The 12,117-nt window shown below is 35.3% G+C and overlaps 1 protein-coding gene across 7 annotated transcripts in view; it reads right to left on the bottom strand.

The window, feature by feature from the left end:
- RELCH (RAB11 binding and LisH domain, coiled-coil and HEAT repeat containing) overlaps positions 1 to 12,117 on the bottom strand; it is a 117,013-nt gene that overhangs the window by 52,862 nt on the left and 52,034 nt on the right. For all 7 annotated transcript variants that reach the window (XR_008375969.1, XM_053571455.1, XM_053571456.1 and 4 more), the window contains 2 exons: positions 6,156 to 6,246; positions 2,729 to 2,800 (listed from right to left, as the gene is read on the bottom strand). Coding sequence is in view for 6 of the 7 variants with exons in the window: in XM_053571455.1 (XP_053427430.1) it covers positions 2,729 to 2,800; positions 6,156 to 6,246 (163 nt within the window). In the remaining variant the exon portion in view is untranslated. The remainder of the gene's footprint in view (positions 1 to 2,728; positions 2,801 to 6,155; positions 6,247 to 12,117) is intronic.

The following is a 12,117-nucleotide window of genomic DNA, read 5'->3' as shown; positions in this document are numbered from 1 at the left end:
GCCTTCGACAATACATGGCCGTGGCTGTGTTTCAATTAACTTTATTTACAAAAACGGGCTGTGAGCTAGATTTAGCATTTCAAAGTATTCAGAACCACTGATATAGTTTAATTTAAAATTCTGCTTTAAATTACTAATTGTTTAAATTAAGTGTGAAGCCACATTATTTTCTCTATCTCTACTAAGTCTCAGACCATAGGGAACATTCCCATAAGGCAGTGGTTCTCAACCTTTTTAATGCCGCAACCCTTTTCATACAGTTCCTCATGTTGTGCTGGCCCCCAACCATAAAATTATTTTCAAAAATAATTCTGATAGTTATTATTATATAAAATTCTTATAGTTATTATTTTTGAAAATAATTTTATGCTTGGGGGGTCACCACAACATGAGGAACTGTATGAAAAAGTCGCAGGGTTAGGAAAGTTGAGAACCACTACTATCAGGGCATAATAGCCCAGTGATTATTAATCTTTCTGGTGGCAGAAATCCTTTATTAAATTAAAATTATTGAGTACCTCAAATAGCTTTTGTTTGAGTGGGTAATATTTATTGACAATTATCATACTATAAATTAAAACTGAGAAATTTAAAAATATTAAATGTTAGCATTTTTATGAAAAAAATATGAAACAAACAAAAAATCAATGAGAAGAATGGTGTTCAATTATACTTTGTTCCAGATCTCTTTCATGTCTGACTTAAAAGAAGACAGGCAGTTTTTTTACCTGCTTTGCATTTAATTTATTCTGATATATTATTCTGGTTGAAGCATTTAAAAGTTTATCTGGCCTATAAAGAATATACAAAAGCCAGGTACTATATTTTGCTGTGCATAATGTTCTCCTGTGTATAATGCACACCTACATTTGGGCCCTGAAGAAAGTAACTGGCTCTTGGCCAGAAGAGACATGTCTAGAGAGGGCTAATGCTCCCCTGATAAATGCCCAGATTGCACCACCTTCCTGCAGCTGCCAGTTGTGTTAAGGCTGCCCCTTTCCTCTCTGCCACGTGAGGGGCTACAGCCAAAATGGCCAAATGAGTGGCTAACAAGGTGGGAGCTTCTAACTCGGCTTGACCTGCAGGCAGCAAGGTGGCTTCCTGGGGACTCTGAAGGGATCCTAGTTACCTCCACGGAGCTGGGCCTTGGGCCTTGTCCCTCACAATTGTGGCCCACATTGCTAGCCCCACTCTTGCCCCCTCCCCTGATCAAGGCTCTTGATGGAGGCCACTCCACCCTGCTCCCAGTAGATCCCAGACCCTCTGACTGGAACCATGTGAATCTGAGGATACCAGGTTCAGGGTGGTATCAGGGTGCAGTGGGCCTGTGAGGCCTGCTGGACTGCCCTGCTCCCAAGCTGCACTACCCATGTATAGCACATACCTTTATTTTTCCTAAGAAATTTGAACAAAAAAGTATCCATTTTGTCATTATACATGGCAAAATATGGTAACTGGAAGGATAGAGGAGTCTTTCAATAGTCTTTTCAGATTAAAAAAAAAGCCTTTTTGATTTTATACCAATACTAGACAAATGATAATTTCTTAAAAGGTTAGTTGGAGTTTGAAGTCTGAAACCATGATATGGTTCAATGATAATAAACTTTTAAAACTTTGGTTGATACACTGAATTCCACTGGTATATCTTGGACTTTGAATACCACTATTTTAGTCCATGTGTTGGTCATTTTGGTCATTATAGACCTTCTTTAGTATTGATACATTTCATTAAAAATCATCAAAAAAATCCATTGATCTCATCAAAAAAGTCTTTATGTACTTAGAGGCCATTAAATTCACAATGGGGGATATAAGTTACCCCAAATTCTAGTTCTCACTTATAAAAGCTCTAATTTTACTGTTGCGAACAAATGCTGTCTACTTGTTTTCCTTAAAGTGATAGGTTTACTTCATCCAATTTCAAGAAAATGATTGCCACATATGCCCGTCTGAACAACCATACTTAGTTTGACTATCAGTGGTTGGTGAAGAACATTGGTGGTCCCATGAAATAAAGCAACCAGTTCAGCTCACAACTCAAACAACTGTATGAGTACTTTTCTTACAAATAGCTATCAAACTACAGTGTACAACAAAAGGGTTTTAAATGAGTACTTTATGTTTTGTCTCACAGAATATTAAAAAGACACATGCTTATGATTTAGTAAAATTAATAATTTTACTGACTTAGCAAGCTCCTTTTTAAGTGAAATTGTCTTTTTTTGGTGAATGCATGTTAGTGAAAGATATGATTATTATTAGTCCATTTGGGTGACACTGCCCTGATTAGTGCTAATACACCAATCAGCACTTTTGTCCATCACTGCTTTTGCATCGAGACAGTTCAAATATCATCACAGTGAAAAAGATAAAAATATGTCTTATGAAAGTAGTTTTCACCTCATGGACTTTTTTGAAAGGACACCAAGAGATTCCCCTCCCCAACACCCCTGGGTCCTTAGGTCTCTCAGAACTGCTGATATAGTTTAATATATTTATACTTTTGCAAAATCAGTGGTATTATACCTATCTGTCTGCAATGCCTGTACTATGTGATCTGTACTAATGTGAGCTTTTTCTTTATGGGCTCATCTTATTCCTTTATTAAAACAGCAATTCTCCTAACAGCCTAGGAGAATTGGATTAAAATATCTAAGACACATGAAAAAAGATTTCTCTGTTATTACAAAAGAAAAAAGTTTTCAAGGAAAAAAGTGACAATTCTTACAGGAAGATAAGGTGCCAAGGCTCCACAGGATTCTGCCACAAGCAGTCTTCTTTCTGGGTATTTGTGATTAATCTAGAGTAAAAAATAAATAAATTAAGCCTATATAACATTCTCCCTTCTTCCAACAGAGAATTAGTCTTTGCCACAAATCCTGTTAAAAATGCAATAAAGCTTCTTCCTTTTCCACTTCTGGGAATCCCTGTGTGACTATATCTGGATCAGGAATAAAGGAATCAGGAAGAGCCTAAAACCTGAAGACAAAGGGGTCATCTGTTAAAGAAAAAAGGAAAACCAAAGACGAAAATTTGGCAAGGTGCCTACAGATCACGGGTTTGCCTAAAATTGGCTTTCCTTGGGACGTCAAGAGAAATCAGGACTTTCCCCTAGTAATATTAGTATTTGTTTAAATTTGGAAAACTCAGCTTCTGAATCTTATAGGTATAGTCTGTAATATGTGCTGGTGTTTTTTATTTTTAATCTAAGGAATTAGGAAGTAAGTTAATCAATGATTTAAGCAGAGCTCTTACTAGAAATTTGATATTATTTTTAAAGTAAATAGACTTCAATCCATTCCTCTGTTTGCATTTGCAAAATGACAGGGTTTTGCTACTGTGATAATTGCACTGAACCATAACAAAAAATAACCAAAAAAATGACACATACTGGGTTTTGTTCCCATATGTCTTCTTCATAGAACATAAATCTTTCATTGACTGGAAAAGAAGTATATCTGTTCTCATATTCCCATATGAAAAGGTGACATAATTCATTAATATATTGGATGCCTAAAATTAAGAAAAAAAATTATATAATAATCTACCGGGCACCAAACTAGAGGTCGGTGGCTAGATAGATCCTTGATATCAATACTTATTCATTCACCTTACAGAGGTGGTAGTAGACATGTTTTTAACTGACATCTCTGAATTAAATTTGATCCAGTTGTAGTTACCTCAAAAGCAGATTAGGTGAGTGTCAAAGTATGCTGTACATAAACTTTCATTCGCTTTTCTTTAGCTCAATAGTCTAAAAATTAAATGTATATATGGAAATCAATTGTATTTCTATATATTAAGGAAACAATTCTAGAGGCCAGGGCAGGTGGATTGCCTGAGCTCAGGAGTTTGAGACCAGCCTGACCGACAGGGAGACCCCGTCTCTCCAAAAAAAAAAAAAAAAAGAAAGAAAGAAAAAACAAAGTGCCAGGCATTGTGGTGGGCACCTGTAGTCCCAGCTAATTGAGAGGCTGAGGCAAGGGGATTGCTTGAGCCAAAGAATTTCAGGTTGCTGTGACCTATGATGCAACTGCATTCTACCAAGGGTGACAAAGTGAGACTCTGTCTCAGAAAAAAAAATAAATAAATAAAGAGAAAACAATTCTATTTATAATAGTATCAAAAAAGAATAAAATACTTAGGAACAAATAAAAGAAGTGTAAAACTTATACTATTCCAAAAACTATAAATTGCTGTTGAAAGAAATTTTAAAAGACCTAAATAAATGGAAAAACATCCTAAATTCATAGATTGAAAGGCTTAATACAATTAGGATGGCAATACTCTCCATATTAATCTATATATTCAATGCATTATTTATAAAAATCCCTGCTAGCTTATTTTCAGAAATTGACAAAATGAATCCTAACATTTATAAGGAAATCCAAAAGATAATCTTGAAGGAGAAGAATCAAATTCAAGTGGTCCAAGATTGTTTGGGGAATGATAAAAATGCCTTAAAATTAATTGTGGTGATAGTTCCATGACTCTGTGAATAGACTGAAATTACTGAATTGTACATTTTAAATGGGTAAACTGGTATTTGAATTATATCATAGTAATAAAAAATGTAAAAAATACCTGGAAAAAGTATAAAAATTACAGGACTATAAAGAATTGTAAATTAAAAGTTGCAAAGTTATTGTATCCAAGTTAATTTTGACTTTAAGCAATTAGAACCTCACCCTAAATTAGTATGCACTAAAATTTAGATGAGATGCAGGGCTGTCCAACCTGCATTATGCTGATTTTGTGAAGAGTCTTTTTGCTTATCTGTGGTGTTAGACATCATGAAAAGTATGCATGGACTTTTTTTGCTGATTAGCTTTCCTTACTTAGTGTTTGTGTATTTAATGTGTGGCTCAAGACAACTCTCAGTCTTCCAATGTGCAGTGGAGAAAAAAAAAGGTTGGACACCCCTGAGAGAGTGTCAGAGGTAATTATCAGATTATTATTATTATGTAGTGTTTACCCCCTGAATCTAGTGACTCCACTATATTTTAGTGAGGAAACTAATGCCCAAAGATGTAGAAATAAAATTCAAAATGACTATACTTCATTGATATTCCAGACTCTGATACTTTTCTAAGAATAAGTGATTATTTTACAATAAATAAAGCCACATGATTTGTCTTCATAAGTCAGAAAACCATCTTTTTAATGTGGAAAAATAATGATCTAAATCCCAAATCCAGAAAGTAAATGATTCTGAGTTCTATATAGGAATACAACAATAAAATTCATTATATAACCAAAAAGTATTATTAGTAAAATAACGAATTATTATTATTATTATTATTTTTTTTTTGAGACAGAATCTCACTATGTTGCCCTCGGTAGAGTGCTGTAGCATCACAGCTCACAGCAACCTCCAACTCTTGGGCTTAAGCAATTCTCTTGCCTCAGCCTCCCAAGTAGCTGGGACTACAGGTGCCCACCACGCTCCTGGCTATTTTTGTTGTTGTTGTTGTTGTAGTAGTTGTCATTATTATTTAGCAGACCTGGGCTGGGTTCGAACCCACCAGCCCCAGTGTATGTGGCCAGTGTCCTAACCACTCAGCAATGGGCACCAAGCCAACAAATTCAATTATTAATTAAAAAACCCTCCCACAGCCAGTATTTACATTTTATGTAATATATAGAAGTATACAATATATATATTATTTCTACTTACACACACACAGCATTCTTGATCTTCCTTCAATGGATCAAGCACATTCCTACCTCAGAGCCTTTGTACTTGCTGCATCTTACTTGCCTCAACATCACTTGCTCAGAGATTCCTTCTCTGACAATTCTTTCTCCATCACTCTCTAACCCTTATCCTGCTTGATTTTTCTTTATAGTATATATTACTACAAAGGTGTATCATTTCTTTGTCTACACTTACCTTCCTTCTAGGATGTCTTTGTCTTTTGATCACCATTGTGTCACTAGTGACTACAACAGTACCCATACTAGAATTAGTCTTTCATAAGTATTTTCTGAATGAATGAATAAAGCAAAGAACCTCAGACCGTTCTTAGGCACTATTAAAGCACAGAAAAAGCAGCATAAATTATAACTTACATATCTCCTTTCAAAAGAAAACACAAGCCTTTATAAGAAATTACAGTATACTAGCTAGGGGAAAACCTAATACAGTTATTTACCTGTTCCCAACATTGTGGTAAAAGTTCAGCTTCTACACGTGTTGGTCCAACATGACGTGCAAATGCCACACAACCCGTCAGAATCATTTGCCTGAATAATAACACACAAAAATATACGTAAAGGCTTGTGTTTGTGTTAGAAAGTACAACAGCACAACTAGAACTAAGGGTTAAAAAGCCTCATCTCTGTCATTCACATAAAGTACAATATTTTTGTAGAGTCAAATTACCTTTCTAACAGTGAACTAGGCTGCTACCAAGAGAATGAATTCCTTAAGACCAGTCACTCAACCACTACAAGTGGTGACACCATTTGTGAAGGGTATTGAGGAAGGATTTCTGTATAAGTATGAAGCTGACTCTCTAACTTTTAAAATTAATTTCCCACATATGCATCCTAAGATTATAATATTCCAAAGGCTTCAGTTTCTACTCAACTTTAGTTTCTAGCCACTAAAAGAACCAGTGATTATTCCTATACTGTTTCTATAATTAAAAAATATGGTATCATATTAATAACATGTGGGATTTTTTTTTTCAAGATAGAGTCTTGCTTTGTTGCTCAGGCTAAACTATAGTGGGCCTTATAGCTCACTGCAATCTCAAACTCCTGGGCTCAAGGGTATCCTCCCACCTCAGACTGGAAAGGAGCGTGGATGATAGGCATACACCACCACACCTGGATAATTTTTGTATTTTTTGTAGAGATGTAGTCTCACTATGTTGCCCAGGCTGGTCTTGAATTCCTCCTCTATCAATCCTCCTGGCTTGGCCTCCCAAAGTGCTAGACTATAGATGTGAGTCACTGTGTCCAGCAGATATTTTTAAAATCAGAAGTTTTTATATTAAGTGTGACACACACCAAGGCCCCACCCACCTCCCTCCTTCCCTCTTTCTGTTCCCCCCCCCAAACCATAACTGTCATTAATTGTCCTCATATCAAAATTGAGTACATAGGATTCATGCTTCTCCATTCTTGTGATGCTTTACTAAGAATAATGTCTTCCACGTCCATCCAGGTTAATACGAAGGATGTAAAGTCTCCATTTTTTTTAATGGCTGAATAGTATTCCATGGTATACATATACCACAGCTTGTTAATCCATTCCTGGGTTGTAATCCATTTAAGCTGTTTCCACATTTTGGCGATTGTAAATTGAGCTGCAATAAACAGTCTAGTACAAGTGTCCTTATGATAAAAGGATTTCTTTCCTTCTGGGTAGATGCCCAGTAATGGGATTGCAGGATCAAATGGGAGGTCTAGCTTGAGTGCTTTGAGGTTTCTCCATACTTCCTTCCAGAAAGGTTGTACTAGTTTGCAGTCCCACCAGCAGTGTAAAAGTGTTCCCTTCTCTCCACATCCACGCCAGCATCTGCAGTTTTGAGATTTTGTGATGTGGGCCATTCTCACTGGGGTTAGATGATATCTCAGGGTTGTTTTGATTTGCATTTCTCTAATATATAGAGATGATGAACATTTTTTCATGTGTTTGTTAGCCATTCGTCTGTCGTCTTTAGAGAAAGTTCTATTCATGTCTCTTGCCCATTGATATAAGGGATTGTTGGCTTTTTTCATGTGGATTAATTTGAGTTCTCTATAGATCCTAGTTATCAAGCTTTTGTCTGATTGAAAAAATGCAAATATCCTTTCCCATTGTGTAGGTTGTCTCTTTGCTTTGGTTATTGTCTCCTTAGCTGTACAGAAGCTTTTCAGTTTAATGAAGTATCTCAAGAATGGAAGAAAAAGTATCCTATGTACTCAGCCCTACTATGAACCAATTTATAAACACCCACGCTTTCATCTGAAGCTATAACCCAACTATAGCCCAAGAAAAAGGGGAGAGAGGAGAGGGAGGGAGGGGGAAGACTAGCTGGAGGGAGGGTAATTGGTGGGACCACTATGGAGCATTTTACAAGGGTACAAATTAAATCTACTAACTATAGAATATAAATGTCTTAACATAATAGCTTAACAGAAAACGCAGTGAAGGCTACGTTAACCAGTTTGATGGAAGTATTTCAAATTGTATATAAAACCAGAACATTGTACCCCATAATTGCATTAATGTACACAGCTATGATTTAATAAAAAAATGCTGCTTTGCAAAAAAAAAAAAAAAAAATCAGAAGTTTTAGTATTATACCCAAGATTAGAATGTCAGGTAGTTTCTGACATGGCTCCCAATGATCCTATCTCCTCATATTCTTGTCCTTGTGTAATCCCATCCCACTGAGTGTATGTCAGATCTAATGACTTGCTTCTGATGGACCGAATATAGCTAGAATGATAGGACATCACTTCTGAGATTAGGTTACAAAAGTCTGTGATGCCCATCTTTCTAGACTCTACTGTCTTCTCAGCTTGCATGCTTTGTTAAAGCAAGCTGCCATGCTGGAGACACCTATGTGGCAAGGAATTAAAGGTGGCCTCTGGCCAAATGCCAGTGAGCAACTGAAGTCTTCAGCCTAACAATCCCTCAAGAATTGAATTCTGGCAATGACCATACACATGAGTGAGATTAAAAGCAAATCCTTCTTCAGTTGAGCCCTGAGAAAGTCAGGGCTCAGCCAAACCTCTGACTACTGCCTGGTAAGAGACCCTAAAGCAGAAGATCCAAATTCCTGACCCACAGAAATTGTAAGATAAAAATGTGTTATTTTAAATTACTTTCTTTCAGGCTATTTTGAGATAGAACAATAGTTAACTAATAACTAGTATACTATTTTCTTTGAAATGATAGCTTTATAACTTTAAAATAGCATATAATTTAAAATATTTTTCACTCCACAGATTAAAGTTCCATTTAAAATGACTTTAAAATGCAGAATCTAATGTTCTTCCACTTTTGGTTATGTAACATTTTAAAACAATAAAACCTAAAAGGAGAAAAAAGGCTATGCTTTTAATAGATGTTTTAAAATAGCCAACTTCAAAAGAAAACTAAAATAAAACACTTATTTAATTCCTACTAATTATAAAATCAGTGCTTTAAGCCTAGGCGTTGCTCATTGCTATTTCTTTTTTCATTATTAAATCATAAACACATAGATCATGTATACATTAATGCATTTATGGGGTACAATGCGCTGACTTCACATAGAACTAGGAACACTTACATCACACTGGTTAATAAATACCTCATCCCGTTTACTTAATTGCTCATTGCTATTTCTTATGTCAATTTAAATTAACTACAACATAATGACTTTAAATTTCTATTTGTTTTAGTCTGATTAGTTATTAATATTCTCTTATATTATTTAAGAAGAATAACGACACAGATCTTTTGGACAACCCAGGGGTAACCAAGAGCCAATGTTGTCATCATTGATTGTGCAGCTTCTCCTTTACCACAAATCCTCATAACATTTATCTACCTTATTTTCTTTTATATATTTCCCTTTGTATCATCATCTTCTGTAATTGGTATTTATTCTATTTCTGAAGTTCTCTTTTGCTTTTCTATTTCCTTCTATTTTAGGAGGGCAAATTAATTAAAATGAATAAAAGAAATATAGAAAAACAAATTAGCAAGCTTTATAGCCAGCACTATAGCTATCTGTTCTCTAAGAAAAATTTCCTAGTATCTAATAATTTTTTTTGCCCCCCCATGTATTAAAGTGAGATAACATATACTTTTGATAATTGTACTTATTGAATGTTCTTAAAATTTAAGCATTTGAACACACTTCTAAGAACTTCACATGAAATGACTTCAAATCATGAATCACTATCACTACAACATGTACAAATTTCAAAAGGAAAAAATGTTAGGTGTCTAAAAAAAACAGAGTTAATATTCGAAATTCCAGAAAATATGCCAACTTTGAAATGCAGTCCAAAACAGAAAAGAGAGGCTCCTATGATAGTAAAATAAATGTTCTAATTTGTGGGACTGTTTGATTAGTAAATGATGCAGGTAGAAATATGGTATCAATTATAGTAGTTAGCAAAGAACTAGCAAAAACACCATTATTAAGCATAAAATTAAGTTTTTCTTGGGATATTACCAAAGAAGCCTTCAATTTATTAAGTAAGGAAAACAATAATTCTGCTTATATGTCAAATATGTTACACTAACTTATTTTGCTTTTTTTACTTCTTATTTATATAACAATCAGTTAATTAGTCTATTTTCATGAATAATTACATTTCTGTAAGGTGAAAGTAGATATGGGCTGGGTATAGTGGCTCACACCTATAATCCTAGCATTCTGGGAGGCTGAGATGGGAGGATTACTTGAGCTCAGGAGTTTGAGACCAGCCTGGGGAAGAGTGAAACCCTGTCTCTACTAAATATAGAAAAATTAGCTGTGTGTGGTGGTTCCAGCTACTCAGGAAGCCGAGGCAGAAGATTTGCTTGAAGCCTGGCATTTGCAGCTGCAGTGAGCTATGATGATGCCTGGGGGACAGAATGAGATGGTCTAAAAAAAAAAAAAAGTGTTTAATCAAACACACAAATAAAACTTGAGTGTTTAATTCCTGCTATAGTTTGACCTGAAGGCAGGCTGATAGGTGCATTTGGCCACCAGGTGGCAGCTATTAGCTTTACACACAGAGCTTATGAAAATTGCTCTTAAAGACTAAAGAGGTTTTGCCTTGCAAATCTAAAACTAAAAATGCAATAAATGGCATTTAATTAAGTTACCAAGATAGGAAATGGTACTTTTCAAGGATAAGTAATACAGGGTGGCCATAAAGTTCCTGCGCAATTTTCAACTGCGCAGGAACTTTATGGCAACCCAGTATAGTACCACCAAATTGTTAGAAAATTTTCAATTTGCAACGAATGGTACTAATGCAATGATTTAACTTCCCTTATTCCTATTTGATTAGCACATGAGGCCGCTGGTGTCAAATCATAAACAATAATTTTATTGTTTTGTAAAGTACAAGCAAAAATAGTTTTAAATTAAGATAAAAATTGTAACATAAAAAATTCAAGGCTGGATGTTGTGGCTCATACCTATCCATAATACTAGCACTCTGGAAGGTGGAGGCAAATGGATTGCTTGAGCTCAGGAGTTCGAGACCAGCCTGAGCAACAGCAAGCCCCTGTCTTTACTAAAAATAGAAAAACTGAGGCAGGAGGATAGCTTGAGTCCAAGAACTAGAAGTTGCTGTGAGCTATAATGCCATAGCACTCTAGTCAGGGCACCAGAGTGAGACACTTTTTCAAAAAAACAAAAACAAAACAAAACAAAAAAACAACTGACTTTCTTAATCTTGCTGGTGCTTAGTCTACCTACTCACCCACTGGTTTTATTCAAGTCCTTACTTGTATAGCTTCTCTCAATATTTTTAAATGTTCGACTCTCCGCAGGTAAATATCTACTGCTGCTTGATCAAACTTCATTTGCCTTTTTTCTAATGTATAACCCTGATCTGTGGACGTCCCTCTCACCACTCTTAGGAATAACTAATTTCTCTACTCAGGAATATTTGGTTGAGGGCATTTGAGTCAGAACTAACCCAAACAATATATTATACCCTTCTGGCCACACGGTAATGATTCACTGATAACAGTGATATAAAAATTAGAATGAATTTATTAAATAATATATTAAATATTTTCTTATAAAGCATAACCATTAAGAAGCCATATATATCTAGTTCATCTGTGAGACACATTTAGGAGAATCAAGCATAAAAAAAAAGCAAAGGAATAACTGAATTAGAAGTCCAAAAGTAACTAATACAAAAGAATGTGAATTCAACACGAATAACTGGAATAAAATGAATGAAAAATACTGTGGATTACTGTGAATGAAGCCATTCTTCTCTTTCCTTATTACAGAAATTCAGGCAACGTTTCCTCCATCAATTTATACATAACTTCAAACTTCCAAGACTTTCTTTCTTTTTTTTTTTTTGGTTTTTGGCCAGGGCTAGGTTTGAACCCGTCACCTCTGGCATATGGGACCGGCGCCCTACTCCTTGAGCCACAGGCGCCGCCCCAAA

This window comes from Nycticebus coucang, chromosome 19 (assembly GCF_027406575.1).
Source record: "Nycticebus coucang isolate mNycCou1 chromosome 19, mNycCou1.pri, whole genome shotgun sequence".
In the NCBI taxonomy this organism is placed as follows: Eukaryota; Metazoa; Chordata; class Mammalia; order Primates; family Lorisidae; genus Nycticebus; species Nycticebus coucang.
The sequence above is the reverse complement of the archived record's forward strand: the minus strand, read 5'-3'. Positions and strand labels throughout refer to the sequence as shown.